General features: G+C 43.6%; 1 protein-coding gene across 1 annotated transcript in view; it reads left to right on the forward strand.

Moving 5' to 3' along the window:
* Nucleotides 1-17,719, forward strand: part of SEC13 (SEC13 homolog, nuclear pore and COPII coat complex component) — a 52,553-nt gene extending 34,834 nt beyond the window's left edge. The window contains exons 6-9 of the mRNA XM_065885231.1: nucleotides 132-265; nucleotides 706-829; nucleotides 1,817-1,963; nucleotides 17,263-17,719. Of these exons, the coding sequence (XP_065741303.1) occupies nucleotides 132-265; nucleotides 706-829; nucleotides 1,817-1,963; nucleotides 17,263-17,376 (519 nt within the window). The 3' untranslated portion in view covers nucleotides 17,377-17,719. The remainder of the gene's footprint in view (nucleotides 1-131; nucleotides 266-705; nucleotides 830-1,816; nucleotides 1,964-17,262) is intronic.
* The last annotated feature ends 3,807 nt before the right edge of the window (nucleotides 17,720-21,526 follow it).

The following is a 21,526-nucleotide window of genomic DNA, read 5'->3' on the forward strand; positions in this document are numbered from 1 at the left end:
AGCTGTCCTGCATAATCCAGTCCTGAGAATTGTAGAAGGAATAAACGTCAGCGTTGGGTCTGCAGAAGCAGTGTCCTTTTGCCAGGCAAAGGGGCAGAGTCACCACAAGTCCCCCTTCCCCCTCTTCACAGATTGGCTGCAATGCCGTCAGCTGGGCCCCTGCTGTCGTACCTGGAAGCCTCATAGACCAGCCATCTGGGCAGAAGCCCAACTACATCAAGAAGTTTGCATCAGGCGGCTGTGACAACCTCATCAAACTGTGGAAGTAAGTGGGGTTGGTGAGCTTCTCAAGGGGACACTTCCCACCTTCTACCCTACCATGACTCAGCCTCAGTTCACCAGAAACGGGATCAACTGTCTTTCTCCCTTCTGCCCATAGAATACTGTCTTCAGTCTCTCAGAGGACATCCTTTTTTTAAAAAAAGACAAAAAAGTAAACTTTCCCTTTACTCAGGAGCTTTGACTCTTCCTAATTCACAACTGCTAGAGCCGACTTGTTGGCTGTGGAGGAACAGAGCGTTTTCTGGAGGGCTTCTTTATAGCTGGTGAACTGAATAAAATTCTGTAGGTTCAACAAATGTTATCAGAAAGGTGGAATAGCTTCTCCACCCCTGTGGAGCCTGTGGGGTGGGGGGGGGAATGGAGGTGTGGGAGTGGCACCTGGGCTGCTGCCTGCTGAATTCTCCCCACCATCTCCCCTGTTAGGGAGGAAGAGGACGGCCAGTGGAAGGAAGAGCAGAAGTTGGAAGCACACAGTGACTGGGTTCGAGATGTGGCCTGGGCCCCCTCCATCGGCCTGCCCACGAGCACCATCGCCAGCTGCTCCCAGGTCAGCTCAGACCTGTGCAAGCATCCTGTGTTAGTTAATCTCAGGAAGTCCCGTCAGCCCTTACAGTTCCCCTAGGGGAAATCCTTGAAGGGGAAGGGCAGGAGACAGGCAACTATAGACCATTGTAAATAAGGGAGCACCTGGAGCCAAGAGCAAGACCAAATTCAGGACTAGTTTCTCCTCCTGACCCTTTTGTGGCTAGGGAATGGAGGTACCCAGGCATCATTCTGAGAGTGTTCCCAAGCAAGGACCAGGAGCAATGGGAAATTGTAAGACCTTGGGCTCATCTACCTACTCACTATTCCCAGACAGATAACAAAAGTAAGACCAAGGATAAGCTGTTAATTATATGCTACCACCCAAGATGAGAGTTAAGCCTGGCCTTTTACATCATTTGAGCCTTTTCTACTTGGTCCTAAATTTGAGAGGACCAAGTAGAACAGGCTTAAATCATGTAAAAGATAATTCTGTTTGTTCTGTTTTAGTTTGGTTTGTTTTGGTGTGTGTGCGTGTGTGTGTGTGTGTGTGTGTGTGTGTGTGTGTATGTATGTGTGTATGTGTGTTTTGTTTTGTTTTTTGGTCCCATCTCATTCTCTGAGTTTGGTGTTTAGACAGCTATACCCATTCAGCTGAGAAAGTACAGAGCCAGAGGGAGCCAAAACAACGAAGTTACTTGGCAGATGTGAGGAAAGCCCCAGAGAAAATTTGAGAATTAGCGGTGTGGACAATGAAACCAGTATGAGGAAAGGAACCTGGGAGACTCCTGACCAATTTGAAGTGTGTTCCTGGGGTAAAGGGATAAAAGCAAGGGTGCTGGGCTGGAAATTAGTCCTCAAAGCTGTGAACACTGAGGAGGTCCTTGGCTGTGCTTTGCCCTGAATCCCCGACCCTATTCATGCAAAAGTCCAATATAACTCCAGATTGAGAGAATGTCACCAGGTCAGGATTGCTGCCCCCATCTCCTGACTCTAGCCTGTCTTTTCCCAGGATGGTCGAGTGTTCATTTGGACCTGTGATGATGCCTCGGGCAATGCGTGGTCCCCCAAACTGCTGCACAAGTTCAATGATGTTGTATGGCATGTGAGCTGGTCCATCACAGCCAACATCCTAGCTGTCTCAGGCGGAGATAATAAGGTAAATACACCCTATTTCCATGACATGGCACACAGGGCCCTGTTTGTCTTTAGTTTGTCCAGTAGAGGGCACAGTTGAATCTTCCCTCTAATGGCAGGGTTGGGAGGAACCTGAATGAAGACTGTTTTGAGCATGTCTCTTATTTACATCATTAATTCTTACGACCCCCCACCCAACCCCGAGGGGTTTTATATCCCCCTTATACAGATAGAGAGGGCGACAGAAATTTGACTTGCATAGGGGTCATGAAGCTGTTAGGTGGCATAGCCAGTATTCAGACCCAAGGTAAATCCAAAGCCACCACCCTGGCAGTCCATCACCCTGACCATTTGACAACCTCATCTTCATGGTAACGTTTAGTTATATGTAAAATACATATAACAAAGTTTACCATCTTAATTTTTTTAAGTGTACAGTTCTATAGTGTTAAGTATTGATACATCCACGTTATTCTGCAGTATCACTGTCAACAACCCACAACTCTTCATCCCAAACTGAAATTCTGTGCTCTTCAAACAGCACCTCCGCATTACCCCTCCCCCAGCCCCTAGCAACCCCTATTGTGCTCTCTGTCTCTATGAATGGACTACTACTGTAGGGACCTCCTGTAAATAGAATTATAAGGAATTTGGGTTTTTGTGACTGGCTTGTTTCACTTAGCACAGTGTCTTTTTTGTTTTTTTTTTTGAATTTTTGTATTTTATTCATTTTTTTTATACGGCAGGTTCTCATTAGTTATGCATTTTATACATATTAGTGTATATATACATGTCAATCCCAATCTCCCAATTCATCACACCACCACCACCACCCCCTGCCACCTTCCCCCCTTGGTGTCCATACGTTTGTTCTCTACATCTGTGTTTCAATTTCTGCCCTGCAAACCAGTTCATCTGTACCATTTTTCTAGGTTCCACATATATGCGTTAATATACGATATTTATTTTTCTCTTTCTGACTTACTTCACTCTGTATGACAGTCTCTGCATCCATCCATTTCTCTACAAATGACCCCATTTTGTTCCTTTTTATGGCTGAGTGATATTCCATTGTATATATGTACCACATCTTCTTTATCCATTTGTCTGTCGATGGGCATTTAGGTTGCTTCCATGACCTGGCTGTTGTAAATAGTGCTGAAATGAATATTGGGGTGCATGTGTCTTTTTGAATTATGGTTTTCTCTCAGTATATGCCCAGTAGTGGGATTGCTGGGTCATATGGTAGTTCTATTTGTAGTTTTTTAAGGAACCTCCATACTGTTCTCCATAGTGGCTGTATCAATTTACATTCCCACCAACAGTGCAAGAGGGTTCCCTTTTCTCCACACCCTCTCCAGCCTTTGTTGTTTGTAGATTTTCTGATGATGCCCATTCTAACTGGTGTGAGGTGATACCTCATTGTGGTTTTGATTTGCATTTCTCTAATAATTAGTGATGTTAAACAGCTTTTCATGTGCTTCTTGGCCATCCCTATGTCTTCTTTAGAGAAATGTCTATTTAGGTCTTCTGCCCACTTTTTGATTGGATTGTTTGTGTTTTTTTAATATTGAGCTGCATGAGCTGTTTATATATTTTGGAGATTAATCCTTTGTCCATTAATTCCTTTGCAAATATTCTCTCTCATTCTGGGCTGTCTTTCATCTTGTTTGTAGTTTCCTTTACTGTGCAAAAGCTTTTAAGTTTCATTAGGTCCCATTTGTTTATTTTTGTTTTTACTTCCGTTACTCTAGGAGGGGGATCAAAAAAGATCTTGCTGTGATTTATGTCAAAGAGTGTTCTGCCTATGTTTTCCTCTAAGAGTTTTATAGTGTCAAGTCTTACATTTAGGTCTCTAATCCATTTTGAGTTTATTTTTGTGAACTGTGTTAGGGAGTGTTCTAACTTCATTCTTTTACGTGTAGCTGTCCAGTTTTCCCAGCAGCACTTATTGAAGAGACTGTCTTTTCTCCATTGCATATCCTTGCCTCCTTTATCATAGATTAGGTTGACCATAGGTGCGTGGGGTTATCTCTGGGCTTTCTATCCTGTTCCGTTGATCTGTATTTCTGTTCTTGTGCCAGTACCATATTGCCTTGATTACTGTAGCTTTGTAGTATAGTCTGAAGTCAGGAAGCCTGATTCCTCCTGCTCTGTTTTTTTCCCTCAAGACTGCTTTGGCTATTTCAGGGTCTCTTGTGTCTCCATACAAGTTTTAAGATTTTTTGTTCTAGTTCTGTAAAAATGCCATTGATAATTTGATAGGTGTTGCATTGAATCTGTAGATTGCTTTGTGTAGAGTATAGTCATTTTCACAATATTGATTCTTCCAATCCAAGAACATGGTATATCTCTTCATCTGTTTGTATCATCTTTAATTTCTTTCATCAGTGTCTTATAGTTTTCTGAGTACAGGTCTTTTGTCTCCCTAGGTAGGTTTATTCCTCGTTATTTTATTCTATTTGTTGCAGTGGTAAATGGGAGTGTTTCCCTAATTTCTCTTTCACATTTTTCATCATTAGTGTATAGGAATGCAAGAGATTTCTGTGCATTCATTTTGTATCCTGCAACTTTACCAAATTCATTGATTAGCTCTAGTAGTTTTCTGGTGGCATCTTTAAGATTCTCTATGTATAGTATCATGTCATCTGCAAACAGTGACAGTTATACTTCTTCTTTTCCAATTTGTATTCCTTTAGGTTCTTTTTCTTCTCTGATTGCCGTGGCTAGGACTTTCAAAAACTATGCTGAATAATAGTGGCGAGAGTGGACATCCTTGTCTTGTTCCTGATCTTAGAGGAAATGCATTCAGTTTTTCACATTGAGAATGATGTTTGCTGTGGGTTTGTTGTATATGGCCTTTATTATGTCGAGGTAGGTTCCCTCTGTGCCCACTTTCTGGAGAGTTTTTAGTATAAATGAATGTTGAATTTCATCAAAAGGTTTTTCTGCATCTATTGAGATGATCATATTGTTTTACTTCTTCAGTTTGTTGATATGGTGTATCACATTGATTGATTTGCGTATATTGAAAAATCCTTGCATCCCTGGGATAAATCCCACTTGATCATGCTGTATGATCCTTTTAATGTGTTGTTGGATTCTGTTTGCTAGTATTTGAGGATTTTTGCATTTATATTCATCAGTGATATTGGTCTGTAACTTTCTTTTTTTGTAGTATCTTTGCCTAGTTTTGGAATCAGGGTGATGGTGGCCTCATAGAATGAGTTTGGGACTGTTCCTTCTTCTGCAATTTTTTGGAAGACTTTGAGAAGGATGGGTGTTAGCTCTTCTCTAAATGTTTGATACAATTCACCTGTGAAGCCATCTGGTCCTGGACTTTTGTTTGTTGGAAGATTTTTAGTCACAGTTTCAATATCCTTACTTGTGATTGGTCTGTTCATCTTTTCTATTTCTTCCTGGTTCAGTCTTGGAAGCTTATACCTTTCTAAGAATTTGTCCACTTCTTCCATGTTGTCCATTTTATTCACAGAGTTGCTTGTAGTTGTCCCTTAGGATGCTTTGTATTTCTACAGTGTCTGTTGTAACTTCTTTTTCATTTCTAATTTTATTGATTTGAGTCTTCTCCCTCTTTTTCTTGATGAGTCTGGCTAATAGTTTATCAATTCTGTTTATCTTCTCAGAGAACCAGCTTTTAGTTTTATTGATCTTTGCTATTGTTTTCTTTGTTTCTATTTCATTTATTTCTGCTCTGATCTTTATGATTTCTTTCCTTCTGCTAACTTTGGGTTTTGTTTGTTCTCTTTTCTCTAGTTCCTTTAAGTGTAAGGTTAGATTGTTCATTTGAGATTTTTCTTGTTTCTTGAGGTAGGCTTGTATTGCTATAAACTTCCCTCTGAGAACTGCTTTTGCTGCATCCCATAGGTTGTGGATCATCGTGTTTTCATTGTCATTTGTCTCTAGGTATTTTTTGACTTCCTCTTTGATTTCTTCAATGATCTCATGGTTTTTTAGTAACGTACTGTTCAGCCATGTGCTTGTGTTTTTTACGTTTTTTACTCTGTGATTGATTTCTAATCTCATAGCATTGTGGTCAGAAAAGATGCTTGATATGATTTTAATTTTCTTAAATTTACTGAGGCTTGATGCGTGACCCAAGATGTGATGTATCCTGGAGAACATTCCATGTGCACTTGAGAAGAAAGTGTAATCTGCTGTTTATGGATGGAATGTCCTATAAGTATGAATGAAATCTGTCTGGTCTGTTGTGTCATTTACAGCTTGTGTTTCCATATTAATTTTCTGTTTGGATGATATGTCCATTGGTGTGAGGTGTTAAAGTCCCCCACTATTATTGTGTTACTGTCGATTTCCTCTTTTATAGCTGTTAGCAGAGCCTTGTGTATTGAGGTGCTCCTATGTTGCATACATATATACTGATAATTGTTATATCTTCTTCTTGGATTTATCCCTTGATCATTATGTAGTGTCCTTCCTTGTCTCTAGTAACTTTCTTTATTTTAAAGTCTATTTTATCTGATATGAGTACTGCTGCTCCAGCCTTCTTTTGATTTCCATTTACATGGAATATCTTTTTCCATCCCCTCACTGTCAGTCTGTATGTGTCCCTAGGTCTGATGTGTGTCTCTTGTGATAGCATATATATGGGTTATGTTTTTGTATCCATTCAGTGAGCCTGTGTCTTTTGGTTGGAGCATTTAATCCATTCATGTTTAAGGTAATTATCGATATGTATGTTCCTATTACCATTTTCTTAGTTGTTGTGGGTTTGTTTTTTTAAAGGAATTCCTTTATTTTTATTATCTTTTTTTTTTTTTTTTTTGCGGTATGCAGGCCTCTCACCATTGTGGCCTCTCCCATTGCGGAGCACAGGCTCCGGACGCGTAGGCTCAGCTGCCGCGGCTCATGGGCCCAGCCGCTCCGCGGCATGTGGGATCTTCCCGGACCGGGGCACGAACCCGTGTCCCCTGCATCGGCAGGCAGACTCTCAACCACTGCACCACCAGGGAAGCCCTATTATCATTTTTTATTTATTTTTTATTTTTGGCTGTGTTGGGTCTTTGTTTCTGTGCAAGGGCTTTCTCTAGTTGCAGCAAGTGGGGGCCACTCTTCATCGCGGTGCGCGGGCCTCTCACTATTGTGGCTCTCTTGTTGCGGAGCACAGGCTGTAGACACACAGGCTCAGTAGTTGTGGCTCACGGGCCCAGTTGCTCTGCGACATGTGGGATCCACTCAGACCAGGGCTCAAACCCATGTCCCCTGCATTGGCAGGCAGACTGTCAACCACTGTGCCACCAGGGAAGCCCTTGTGGGTTTGTTTTTGTAGGTCCTTTTCTTCTGTTGTGTTTCTCACTTAGAGAAATTCCTTTAGCATTTGTTGTAGAGCTGGTTTGGTGGTGCTGAATTCTCTTAGTTTTGGCTTGTCTGTAAAGCTTTTGATTTCTCCATCGAATCTGAATGAGATCCTTGCCGGGTAGAGTAATCTTGGTTGTAGGTTCTTCCTTTGCATCACTTTAAATATGTCATGCCACTCCCTTCTGGCTTGTAGAGTTTCTGCCGAGAAATCGCTGTTAACCTTATGGGAGTTCCCTTGCATATTATTTGTCGTTTTTCCCTTGCTGCTTTCAGTAATTTTTCTTTGTCTTTAATTTTTGCCAATTTGATTACTATGTGTCTCCACGTGTTTCTCCTTGGGTTTGTCCTGCCTGGGACTTTCTGTGCTTCCTGGACTTGGGTGGCTATTTCCTTTCCCATGTTAGGGAAGTTTTTACTACAATCTCTTCAAATATTTTCTCGGGTCCTTTCTCTCTCTCTCTTCTCCTTCTGGGACCCCTATCATGCGAATGTTGTTGTGTTTAATGTTGTCCCAGAGGTCTCTTAGGCTGTCTTCAATTCTTTTCATTCTTTTTTCTTTATTCTGTTCTACAGCAGTGAATTCCACCATTCTGTCTTCCAGGTCACTTATCCGTTCTTCTGCCTCAATTATTCTACTATTGAGTCCTTCTAGTGTATTTTTCATTTCAGTTATTGTATTTTTCATCTCTTTTTGTTCTTTAATTCTTCTAGGTCTTTGTTAAAAATTTTCTTGCATCTTCTCGATCTTTGCCTCCATTGTTTTTCCGAGGTCCTGGATCATCTTCACTATCATTATTCTGAATTCTTTTTCTGGAAGGTTGCCTATCTCCACTTCACTTAGTTGTTTTTCTGGGGTTTTATCTTGTTCCTTCATCTGGTACAAAGTCCTCTGCCTTTTCATCTTGTCTATCTTTCTGTGAATGTGGTTTTCCTTCCCTAGGTTGCGGAATTGTAGTTCTTCTTGCTTCTGCTGTCTGCCCTCTGGTGGATGAGTCTATCTAAGAGGCTTGTGCAAACTTCCTGATGGAAGGGGGGTTAGAGCTGGGTGTTTCCCTGGCAGGCAGAGCTCAGTAAAACTTTAATCCACCTTTTTGCTGATGGGTGGGGCTGAGTTCCCTCCCTGTTGGTTGTTTGGCCTGAAGCGACCCAGCACTGGGGCCTACTCAGCTCTTTGGTGGGGCTAATGGCCGACTCTGGGAGGGCTCACACCAAGGAGTACTTCCCAGAACTTCTGCTGCCAGTGTCCTTGTCCCCATGGTGAGCCACACCCTCCCCCTGCCTCTGCAGGAGACCCTCCAACACTAGCAGGTAGGTCTGGTTCAGTCTCCCCTGGGGTCACTGCTCCTTCCCCTGTGTCTCCATGCACACACTGCTTTGTGTGTGCCCTCCAGGAGTCGCGTTTCTGTTCCCCCCAGTCCTGTGAAGGTCCTGCAATCAAATCCCACTAGGCTTCAATGTCTGATTCTCTAGGAATTTCTCCTCCTGTTGCCGTATCCTGTGGTTGGGAAGCCTGACATGGGGCTTAGAACCTTCACTCCAGTGGGTGGACTTCTGTGGTATAAGTGTCCTCCAGTTTATGAGTCACCACCCAGCAGTTACGGGATTTGATTGTATTGGGATTGCGCCCCTCCTACCATCTCATTGTGGCTTCTCCTTTGTCCTTGCCTGGGGGGTATCTTTTTTGGTGAGTTCCAGTGTCTTCTGTCGATGACTGTTCAGCAGTCTGCTGTGACTCTGGTGCTCTCGCTGTTGGGAGTGAGCGCACGTCCCTGTACTCTGCCATCTTGAACCAGTCTCAGCAGTGTCTTTTTTTTTATTATTGAAGTATAGTTGATTTAAAATGTGTTAATTTCTGCTGTACAGCAAAGTGATTCAGTTATGTGTATCCACATTCTTTTTTATATTTCCTTCCATTATGATTTATTACAGGATATTGAATAGTTTCCTGTGCTATATAGTAGGACCTTGTTGTTTATCCATTCTATATATAACAGTTTGCATCTGCTAATCCCAAACTCCCAGTCCATCCATCCTGCACCCCCCATCCACCTTGGCAACCAGAAGTCTGTTCTGCATGTCTCGGAGTCTCTTTCATAGATAAGTCCGTGTCATATTTTAGATTCCACATACAAGCGATATCACGTGGTACCTGTCGTTCTCTTTCTGGCTCACTTCACTTGATATGATGCTCTCTAGGCCCGTCCACATTGCTGCAGATAGCATTGATCTTTTTTATGCCTGAGTAATATTCCGTTGCATGTGTTTCACATCTTCTTTATCCGTTCATCTGTCAGTGGACATTTAGGTTGTTTCCAACTCTTAGCTCTTGTAAATAGTGCTGCTGTGAACATAGGGGGCATGTATCTTTCTGAATTAGAGCTTTCTCTGGATATATGCCCAGGAGTGGGATTGCTGGATCATATTGGTAGCTCTGTTTTTAGGTTTTTGAGGAACGTCCATACTGTTTTCCATAGTGGCTGCACCAGTTTACGTTCCCACTGTCAGTGTAGGAGGGTTCCCTTCTCTCCACGCCCTCTCCAGCATTTGTTATTTGTAGCCTTTTTGATGGTGGCCATTCTGATTGGTGCGAAGTGGTACCTCACACCTACCTCATTGTAGTTTTGATCTGCACTTGGCGTAGTGTCGTCATCTGTGTTGTAGCTCGCCTGTGTTGTAGCGTATGTCATAGTTTCTTCCTTTTGAAAGCTGAATGATATTCCATTGTGCCACATGTTATTTATCCATTCTCTGTTAATAGACACTGGGGCGCTTCCACCTTTTGGCTATTGTGAATAATGCTGCAATGCATGTGGGTGTGCAAGTAATATCTCTTCGAGACCCTCTGCAGACAGCTTTTACCCAGCCTAGGGTCCCTTTTGGGTTCAGTGGTCCCAGAAAGATCCATCAAGCCCTATCTGAAAGCCATAGAATGTGAGCTGGAATGACCCTCAAAGGATAGCTAATCCAACCCTATTTCTAGTGAGTGCCAATATCAGGACTAGTACCCAGGTCTGGTAGCACCCAGGACAGGCCACTGTACCCTGACTGCCCTCAGTAGTGTTTACAAATCAATGGGCAAGTACCTGGTTGTACGTTCCACGTTTTGGGGTCTGCTGTCTTCTGTGCTTCTTGCTCTTCCTTACAAGCGTGTTTCCCACAAAGAGCTCAGCGCTATTGCTGTCTTTATAGCATTCCTTCGCTGAAGGACTTAGTATGATTTCACTTCAGACCATTCTACACAGTGCATGTTTAGTGAATAAAGTCTATCCCTAAGGCAGCAGTTCTTAGAATCATTTTTTTTATCAAGTTAATGTACATAGCTTTAGGTAGTTTTTATTTGGTTGTTTGTTTTTTGGCTGCCTTTGGTCTTCATTGCGGCGAGCGGGGGGCTAGTCTTCGTTGCGGTGCGTGGACTTCTTATTGCGGTGGCTTCTCTTGTTGCGGAGCATGGGCTTTAGGCATGTGGGCTCAGTAGTTGTGGCTCCCGGGCTGTAGAGCACAGGCTCAGTAGTTGTGGCGCACGTGCTTAGTTGCTCCGCAGCATGTGGGATCCTCCCAGGCCAGGGCTCGAACCCGTGTCCCCTGCACTGGCAGGCAGATTCCCAACCACTGCGCCACCAGGGAAGTCCCTATGATTTTTTTTTTAATGCAGTCTAATTTTCCCTGTACGGAGGCAAACCTTTTCAGCTTGTAGCTGCTGCTTCTGCCGTTTACTTCAGTGTATAAATAACATACCTATTAATCTGTTGTCTTCCTCTACCATGGTTCTCAAACTTTAGCATTGCTAAACTTGTTAAAACAGATTACCCACCCCACCCCTAGAGCTTCTGAACCAGTGGATCTGGGCTGGGACCCCAAAATTTGCGTTTTTAACAAGTTCCCAGATGCTCCACATACTCTGGTCTGGGACCACATTTTGAGAACCACTCTAACACCCCATAACCTCTCACTGGAGCTCTGTCAATTTGGTTAAACGGCATCCATGTTTACATTATTATTATTGCCAATATTTCATGTTACATCATTATTCACAGCATTGCCCCTCAGTTACTGTTATTCATATGCTTTTCGTTTAATCTTTTCTTCCAGTTTTAGTGATATAATTGATATACATCACTGTATAAGTTAACAGTGTACAGCATAATGGTTTTGACTTGCATGTACTGTTAAATGATTACCGCTATAAATTTAGTTAGCATCCATCATCTCATATAGATATAATAGAGAAAAAAATTACTTTCCTTGTGATGTTACCTCTTAGGATCTACTCTCAACAGTTTTCATATATATTATACATGTGTTAGCTGTAGTCATCATGCTGTACATTACATACCAGTACTTGTTTATCATGCAACTGGAAGTTTGTCATGCAAATCGAGTTTTGACCACCTTCCTCCTATTCCCCCTCCCCCACACACTGCCTCTGGTCATCGTGAATCTGACACCTTTCTGTTTGGTTTTGTTTTTAGATTACACATCCAAGGGAGATAGCACAGTTGCCTTTCACTGTCTTACTCTTTTCACTGAGCATAATGCCCTCAGGGTCCATATATGTTGTCACAAATATCAAATATTCTTTGTTTTCTATGGCTTAATAATACTCCATTTTATGTGTGTGTATAGTTATATATAAATACAACTTAATTATTCACCCCTCTGTTGATGGTCAGTTAGGTTGTTTCCATGTATTGCTAATTGTAAATACTGCTGTTATGAACTTGGGGACTCAAATGTCTTTTCAAGTTAGTGGGTTTTTTCGTTTTTTGGGGTTTTTTTGTTTTTAACATCTTTATTGGGGTATAACTGCTTTACAATGGTGTGTTAGTTTCTGCTTTACAACAAAGTGAATTAGTTACACATATACATATGTCCCCACATCTCTTCCCTCTTGCCTGTCCCTCCCTCCCACCCTCCCTATCCCACCCCTCTAGGTGGTCACAAAGCACCGAGCCCGATATCCCTGTGCCATGCGGCTGCTTCCCACTAGCTATCTACCTTACGTTTGTTAGTGTATATATGTCCATGCCTCTCTCTTGCCCTGTCACAGCTCACCCTTCCCCCTCCCCATATCCTCAAAAGTTAGTGTTTCATTTCCTTTGGATTTATTACCCAGAAGTGGAATTGCTGGATCATATGGCAGGTCTATTTTTAATTTTTTTTAGTTTGTTTTATTGAAGTATGGTTTATTTACAATGTTGTATTAATTTCTGCTTTACAGCAAAGTGATTCATTTACACATATATATATATTCTTCTTCGTACTCCTTTCCATTACGGTTTATCACATGATATTGAATATATTGCCATGTACTGTACAGTAGGACCTTGTTGTTTGTGCATTCTATATACACTACTTTGCATTTCCTAATCCCAGACTCCCAATAGATCACTCCCACACCCCCCATCTAGCTTGGCAGCCAGAAGTCTGTTCTCTAAGTCTTGGAGTCTGTTTCATAGATAATTTGTCATATTTTGTTTCACATGTAAGTGATATCATATGGTATTTGTCTTTCTCATCATGACTTACATCACTTGATATAATATCTGCGTCCGCCCGTGTTGGTAGAAGTGACATTATATTGTTCTTTTTTATAATAATATTCCATTGTATATATGTAGCACATATTCTTTACCCATTCTTCTGTCAGTGGGCGTTTAGGTTGTTTCCATGTCTTGCCTATTCTAAATAGTGCTGCTATGAACATAGGGGTGCATGTACTTTTTCCAGTTATACTTTTATCTACATATGTGGCAAGGAGTGGGACTGCTGAATTATATGGTAGCTATGTGTTTACTGTTTGAGGAACCTCCATTCTTTTCTCCATAGTAGTTATTACCAGATGGCAGTCCCACCAAAAACATAGGAGGGCTCCCTTTCCTCCATGCCCTCTGCTACATGTATTGTTTGTAGACTTTTTGTTCATGGTGCCTCCTTGCCGTTTTGATTTCCAATTCTCTAACATTAGGAATGCTCAGCATCTTTTCATGTGCCTCTTTTTAACACTATGAGTAAAATGTACCTCTGGAAATTGGCCTCCTAAAACTGGGCCCTGTTTTGAATTCCTTTCCTATTACCTGCTCCTGGGCATTTCGTGACGGCAGGGGTCTTTACAGGCTCACAGGCTTTGAGAATATGAAGTTCCCCTGAGCACCTGCTTTAAAGTTGTTACTGGAAACGGCCAAAAGGCGGCAGGATTTTTTCATGCCCAGCTCTGGTTACACCTGCATGTACAGCCTAAGGGGACGTCGTGTTCCTGGGTTGTGAATTAGTGGAATGTGTCAGCACAAACACCCAAGGGCTTGTATCTCATTACTTCATTTCCCCCTTCCCAGACAGGTCCTAACCCCTGCAAAACCCCAGTGCTGAGGGTGCTGTCCTACATGGGTGGGGTGACCCTAATGAAGGCAGCTGAAGGTGGGAAGGCCACCACCAGCAGACGTGGAGGCTAGGAGACTATTCAGAGCTCTTCCCGGCCAGAGGGTCCACCATTCTCTGGGTGCACTAGGTTGGCTTTAGCTGTGGGGAGGGGGGGCGGTCTGCCTGGATCTGGAGATTGTGGTGACATCCCCAGGGGACCAGACACTCCAGGTCCAAGGGGGGCTCATTTGCTGGTACATCCTCCCCAGCTCCCTCAGGCCCAGAACACTCCAGCCTTGTGTTGCTGGCTGCCCAGGCTCCAGGGGTGTGATAGTAGCCCAGGTTCCCCAAGCCAACATGGAATAGAGGAGGCATTTTTCTCTTTTTATTGTATTTTCGTTTTACTTCTGATTTTAGTTTGGAGTGTTGTACATTTACAGTGTTGTTTTTGTTTCCGGTGTACAGTGACGTGTTTCAGTTATGCAGATACATATATCTGTTCTCTCTCGGACTCTGTTCCCCTATTGGTTGTGACAGATCGTTGAGTAGAGTTCCTTGTGCTCCACAGAAGGTCCTTGTTGATTATCCATTTTATAAATATTAGTGTGTACAGGTTAATCCCAACCATGGCATTTGTCCCTCCCCCCATACTTTCCCCCTTGGTAACCCTAAGTTTCTTTTCTACGTCTGTGAGTCTGTTTCTGTTTTGTACGTTAGTTCATGCCTATCAATTTTTAGATTCCACCTCTTCGTGAAATCATATCTGTTCTTCTCTGACTTGCTTCACTTAGTATGATCTCTAGGTCCCTCCACCTTGCTGCCAATGGCATTATTTCATTCTTTTTTATGCCTGAGTGTTCAGTCCATTGTATATATGTACCACATGTTCTCTCCATCCGCCTGTGGATGGAGATTGTGGTTGCTTCCGAACCTTGAGTGTTGTAGGTCTTGGTGTAGTCAGTGAATGTACAAGTGTTGGCTTTCCAAGTATGGTTATCTGCAGATGTGTGCCCAGCAGTGGGCTTGCTGGATCATATGGTAGCTCTGTTTGTGGTGGTTTAAGGAACCTCTGTAGTGTTCTCCATAGTGGCTCTACAAATTTACATTCCCCCCAGTGGTGTAGGAGGGTTCCCTTTTCTCCTTGGCCTCTCCAGCATTTATTGTTTGCAGACTTTTTGATGATGGCCGTTCTGACAGGTGTGAGGTGATAGCTTGTTGGAGTTTGATGTCTCTAATGATTAGTGATGTTGAGCATCTTTTGTTTTTTGGCATTCTGTATGTCTTCTTCGGAAAAATGTGTATTTAGATTTTCCACCCATATTTGGATTAGGTTGTTTTCTTGATATTGAGCTGCATGTACTTGATACTGAGCTGCATGTATATTTTGGAGATTAATCTTTTGTCTGTTTCATTTGCAAATATTTTCTCCCATTCTGAGGGTTGTCTTTTCGTCTTGTTTATGGTTTGATTTGCTGTGCAAGGTCTTAAGTTTCATTAGGTCCCATTGTTTGTTTTTATTTCCATTACTCTAGGAGGTGGGTCAAAAAAGATCTTACTGTGATTTATGTCATAGAGTGTTCTGCCTTGTTTTCCTCTAAGAGTTTGATAGTGTCTGGCCTTACATTTAGGTCTTTAATCCATTTTGAGTTTCTTTTTGTGTATGGTGTTAGGAAGTGTTCTAATTTCCTTCTTTTACATAAAGCTGTCCAGTTTTCCCAGCCCACTTATTGAAGAGACTGTCTTTTCCCCATTGTACATCCTTTGCCTCCTTTGTCATACATTAGCTGACCATAGGTGCGTGGGTTTATCTCTGGGCTTTCTGTCCTGTACAGTTGATTTTGTACCAGTACCATACTCTCTTGCTTACTGCAGCTTTGTAGTATACTTTGAAGTCGGGGAGCCTGATTCCTCCAGCTCTGTTTTTCTTTCTCAAGATTGCTTTGGCTATTCAGGGTCTTTTGTGTTTTCATACAAATTGTGAAATTTTTTGTTCTAGTTCTGTGAAAAATGCCATTGGTAGTTTGATAGGGATTGCATTGAACCTGTAGATTGCTTTGGGTAGTAGAGTCATTTTCACAATATTGATTCTTCCAATCCAAGAACATGGTTATATCTCTCCATCTGTTGGTATCATCATCTTTAATTTCTTTCATCAGTGTCTTTTATAGTTTTCTGCATACAGGTCTGTTGCCTCCTTAGGTAGGTTTATTCCTGGGTATTTTATTCTTTTTGTTTGAGTGGTAAATGGGAGTCTTTGCTTAATTTCTCTGATTTTTCATTGTTAGTTTATAGGCATGCAGGAGATTGGAAGTGGGCTTCTTGACAGTTCGAAGAATTCATTGTACCTCTGGAAGTGTGCAGAGTCAGCTCAATTTGGGTTTCTGGCTTTCTCTCCTGTGAGTGTTCTTAGGTGAAAGGACCTGCTGTTAAGTTCTGTTTTGGGTTGAGGCACTTTTTTCAACTCTGAATATGCCACTGGCTGAGATCAGGTAGATAGGACAGCTAGTTTCTTTCCCTGCACTAGTGAGGCTGGAGCATCGGCTTCACAGCTGCCTGGATTCTCTGGTCAGGCTTGCTAGACAGTCAGGACTGGCTACTCGACTCAGCAGTAGGTGAGGCTAGAATTACCTTCCTTGCCCTGGCAGTACCCAGCAGAATGGGACCCAGAGAATGCATGGCTTATTTTGGGGGGAGCTGAAGAGTCAAGAGTGTGCACTGAATTCCTGATCAGGTGAGGCCACCGGATTTGCTATGCAGACAGTGAATGCCACTGGCAGTGCTTTCTATTCCCGTGTTACCTTAAGCAGGGTTGTTGACCGGCTATGTGGCTTCGCTGGTTGGGCAGTCCAAAGGCTGTACTCAGTAGCAAGTGCAGCTATGGACTGGTGTGCTTTCCAGGGAAGCAGCTTTAAGGTTACTAATGCTTTGTTTGTGGTCTGGACTGAAGCCTACCTGTGCCCCAGCTTCCCTGTCAGAACAGACTCACTTGGGCCCTGCAGGTAGGGACTCAGGCTGTGGAGATCTGCGTGCTGGTTGTTGGAAGCCCTCTCTGGTCACAGTCTGATTCTCAGCAGCTGGGCCTCACAGATTCAGCTGCAATCCTGGTGGAGCAAAACCAGAGTATGAGCACGATGCAGTGGGAGGGGGGAACAGGTGCTGGATGTCACTGGAGGGGCCAGAGCCTCAGGGGAGGCTGCTCCCCGGGGTACTGTGCCAGCCCCTGGAAGGGATGCTGGGATCAACATGTGGCCCCTTCTTACCTTCAAACGCAGTCGGTCTCAGTGTCCACAGTGCAGGACACTTCAGCCTCACTGCTGTGCTGTAGGATTTGTTCACTGGTGTGTCTCTATGAATAGCTGTTAGTTCTTCTTTGGAGGGAAAGTGAAGCCGTGAACAAGTTGTGTCACCATCTTCATGACATCACTCTCCATACTCCTCCTTTCTTACTCTGTGTGGATACTTTTTCCTTTACTTCCATTTTGGTGGGATTTCAGTGGGGGGAACCAAAGTAAGTTTACCCACAAGACTGAGCTGTAGCTCTTGCTGGAGATCTTTGCCCTCTTTAGAGAACCCAGGGAGGTATGGGCAGGGATACATACCTGTAATGATGTGTGTACTGGCTTGCAGGTGACCCTGTGGAAGGAGTCAGTTGACGGGCAGTGGGTGTGCATCAGTGATGTCAACAAGGGCCAGGGTTCTGTGTCCACTTCAGTCACAGAGGGTCAGCAGAACGAGCAGTGACAAGACAGGCACAGCCTTCTCTCTACCTGCTGCCTCCAGGACTGCCCCTTCGTGGGCCAACTGACCACACAGCTGGGAGGAGGAACACCCAGCTCCCACAAGATCACTTTCCTGGGAGTTGTTAAGAAATGCACCCAGATTATCATCTGCCTTAACATGATTTGATATGGTTTGTAAATTTACTGTCCAGCTGAACACACACTTGTTCTGAGGGAAAAACAACCGTCAGCTCTATTATTTTAAGATATTGTTGGTCATTTTTATGTACCTTTTAGGTTCCGGCATCATTTGGGGGGGTGGGGAATTGTTTCCAAAGTAATTAAATAAACTTGTACTGCTTATAGTTCTTCCTGCATTTTTCTAACCCCTCCCTACAAAGCTCGTTTTACCTCTTGCTGGTTAGTGTCCTAGAACAGCATTACCAAGACCCAGGTCCCTATGGGCCTAGCTGAGTCCTGCCCACAGAGCTGATCTGTCACCGTGTAAGTCCTTGTGACTCTTATGCTGAAGGCACCATACAAAGCTACACTTGGCCTTCAGGGATGGGACTGCAGCCCCCAGCTCTGCTACTTATCCTGAGGCTAATAAAGTCTGCCCTGCACATACAGGGGAGTATGAACCATATCCCAAGAGTTTACAAGACTGAAGAGGAAAGCAGGCCCAATTCACCTGGGTTTCTGCCCAGTCAGTGGAAGGAGTGGCTCACCGACACTAAAACAAGGATCACATCCAAGGGGAGGCCCTGGGACCCTGAATTGAAACAGCAGGTCACGGCAGTAGCTGAGACCTGTATGAATGGCATGAACTTGGACCTTTCACACGTGAAGCAGCACAGCAAACCTCTGTAGGAACAAACCCCCAACTTACTGCTGAGGAAACCGGCAAGAAGGTCAAGAGCTGCCCTGGGCCGTCCACCGCCAGGTGCTAAAGCCACCATTGGCATCCTGATCTTTCTCAGCTCAGAACTCTCAAGGCTGGAATCCGGGACCTGGTGCTGGGGCTCCTCAGCCGTAATCGAGGAGTGGAGCTCACGCCGGGCCTTCATGTGTGCACACACCGATGAAAGGTCAGGCCGCTCACTGCAGGAGGTTCTGTGCACAGCTAAGTGTGGACCCCTCTTGGGCCTGTTCTTTGTCCATTTTTCAGCAGCAGAATCCCTGTTGCGAAATAAATCTTACATCATAACATATAAAATTGGAAAAAGTGCAACTACATTGGTTCAAGTGAGGATAGAGAGGCCTTGGCCCACTAGTCCTCCCAAAGCATGCTGCAAAATCCTATCTTCCCAGAACAATAGGCAAATTGATGCTTCTTCCCTTCCATTATTCAGATTGAAAAGAAAGGCCAAGGAAGCACCTTTGCTCAGGCTTCTCAATGGACACAAATTACACTGAATTCTAGTTAGCTCTACGTATCTGCCTTCCTTAACAAGCTCCGTGCTCCCGAGGGCAGGCCTAGTCCTCCTTACAGTGCCATAGACAAATGAATAATGAGAAGGGACTGGTCCCATGCCTCACAGTGGGTTGGTGACAGCTTATTGGGCTCCTGGCCATAGGCTGTGTTTATAGCTTACACCATCCCATCGAATAATCTGGAAGTAAATGAAATTACCACTGTCAACAGTTTATGCTTAGGGTGGTAACATGTTAGCCATTCCTGGGGTAAGGGAAATACCTCCAATTTGTTACAACAAAACAGGCCAACCAAGTGCAGTGCCATGTTGTGTCCATCTTCAGGGCAGTTGCCAAGCACAAATGAGAGGAATGTAAGGGTAATTTAAAAGATATACAGAGAATTCTAGTTAGGGCAAGATGGCAGTAGCAGCCACACTGATTTTCAATCCTCTCACAAAAGCAAAGCAGCTAGGATAGCCAAAGAAACCCCCGGATGCCATTAAGGTAGCCCCTCAAACTCTGAAACATCAAGGAGTAGGGCCAACCATTCATAAGGGGGAGATTTCCACTTCCACACATGAAGGATTCACAGCTCCAAGAGTTTCCCTCAAGCCATTAACAACTAGAAAAACACAAAATCCATGAAACAACTGCTTTCCGATGTAGGACAACAAGCAGTGTTTGGAAGAAGAGGAAAAAGTGGGCATGGGAAGGGAGCCACAATGGCCGCAGCTTTCTTCCTGGAGGCAGTTCCCAGGAAAGGGCAGGGAAATCGAATCCAGAGCGGCCTCACTGAGTTAAAAAGACAGATGAGAGTTCAGAAAGGCAAAGGTAGCATTTACACAGCAGAGTACTAGAGAAGAGCGAGCTGCTCAGAGATAGCCAGCTCCTCGGATCTGCAGGAGGGTCTCCTAGACTTTTGACCAAGTACTAACCTGCTTACGGGAAGGGTGAAACTCTCGTGACCGAACAGCAGTGGGCCAAGCAATTCCTGGAACTCAACAGAGGGCGAGTAGTTCACGCTCCCAAGAACCAGAGTGCAACAGCCTCAGGATACAAAGGGCACTGGGTCGAGTCCTAAGAAAGATCATGCGTCAATGGTGTATCTTCAATCAGGTCTAGAGTAAAGGCTGCTCTGGACCTTAAAAGCAAGCCTTGAAAGCATCAAACTGACCCACCAATAATTTCACTTTCTGCCAGATCAAAGCCCAACACTCTTTAAAGGAACAACAAGAAAATTCAGCATGTGACAGCATACAATTTACAGCATCCATCACCTAATCCAAAATTACTGGGCAGGCAAAGAAGCAAGCAAATGACCCATAACCAGGAGAGGAAAAAAGTGAATAGCCACAGACTCAGAAAGGAGAGAGACCACGGAATTAGCAGATGACTACCTTAAAGACAGCTATTATAAATATGATCAAGAATGTAAAGGAGGGCTTCCCTGGTGGCGCAGTGGTTGAGAGTCCGCCTGCCGATGCAGGGGACACGGGTTCGTGCCCCGGTCCGGGAAGATCCCACATGCCGCGGAGCAGCTGGGCCTGTGAGCCATGGCCGCTGAGCCTGCGCGTCCGGAGCCTGTGCTCCACAACAGGAGAGGCCACAGCAGTGAGAGGCCCGAGTACCGCAAGAAAAAAAAAACGAATGTAAAGGATAATGAACATAAGAAAAATGGAGAAAGTTGCAAATGGAGTCTCTAGAAATGAACAATTCAATATCTGGAGTGAAAAATACCCTGGATGGGAGTAAAAGCACATTAGACACTGACAGGAAACATCAGTACATGTGAAGACAGCAATAGAAACTATGCAAACTGAAGCACAGGGAGAAAAGCACACAAGACAAAACAAAACAAACACAGAGACTCCAGTATAAGTAGTCTCAAATATGTGTCAGTTGGATTCCAAAGGAGACAGAAAAAAATGTTTAGAGAAACAGCCAAAATTTCTCGGCTGGATTTGAACTATAACCCTACAGATTCTAGGAAATTAAAGAACCCCAAGCAGAAGAAAATACACGTACAATAATAATACTGAACTTTCTTAAAAATTATGTAAGCAGCCAGAAAAAAAGAAGACATATTACATACACAGGAACAAATATAAGAATGACAGCCAACTTCTCATTAGAAATTATACAAATCAGACTTCCCTGGTGAAGCAGTGCTTAACAATCTGCCTGCCAGTGCAGGGGACACACATTCGAGACCTGGTCCGCGGAGATCCCACAGGCCGTGGAACAGCAAAGCCTGTGCGCCACAACTTATCCTGAGCTCTAGAGCCCATAAGCCACAACTACTGAAGCCCGCACGCCCAGAGCCCGTGCTCCGCAACGAGAGAAGCCACTGCGATGAGAAGCCCGTGCACCGCAACAAAGAGTAGCCTCCGCTCGCCACAACTAGACAAAGCCCGCTGGGAGCAATGAAGACCCAACGCAGCCAAAAATAATAAATAAATTAATAAATTTATATTAAAAAAAACTGGTTCTAGAACAAAAAATTTCAGATAAAGTAGACTTTAGAACAAGAAATACTTATAAGGGATACAAAGAGGCATAATAATAAAAGGGTCAATTCATCAAGAAGGCAACAATCCTAAAGATGTATGCACTTAAAATAGAGCTTCAAAATATGTGAAACAAAAACTCACAGAACTGAAGTCAGTTACAATTCCAGCTGGAGATCTCAACACTCCTCTTTCAGTAGCAGAAAAAATAGGACCCTAGAAAACAGTAAAGTTACAGAATACGTAAAC

The sequence above is a fragment of the Phocoena phocoena genome, chromosome 10 (assembly GCF_963924675.1).
Source record: "Phocoena phocoena chromosome 10, mPhoPho1.1, whole genome shotgun sequence".
Classification (NCBI taxonomy): domain Eukaryota; kingdom Metazoa; phylum Chordata; class Mammalia; order Artiodactyla; family Phocoenidae; genus Phocoena; species Phocoena phocoena.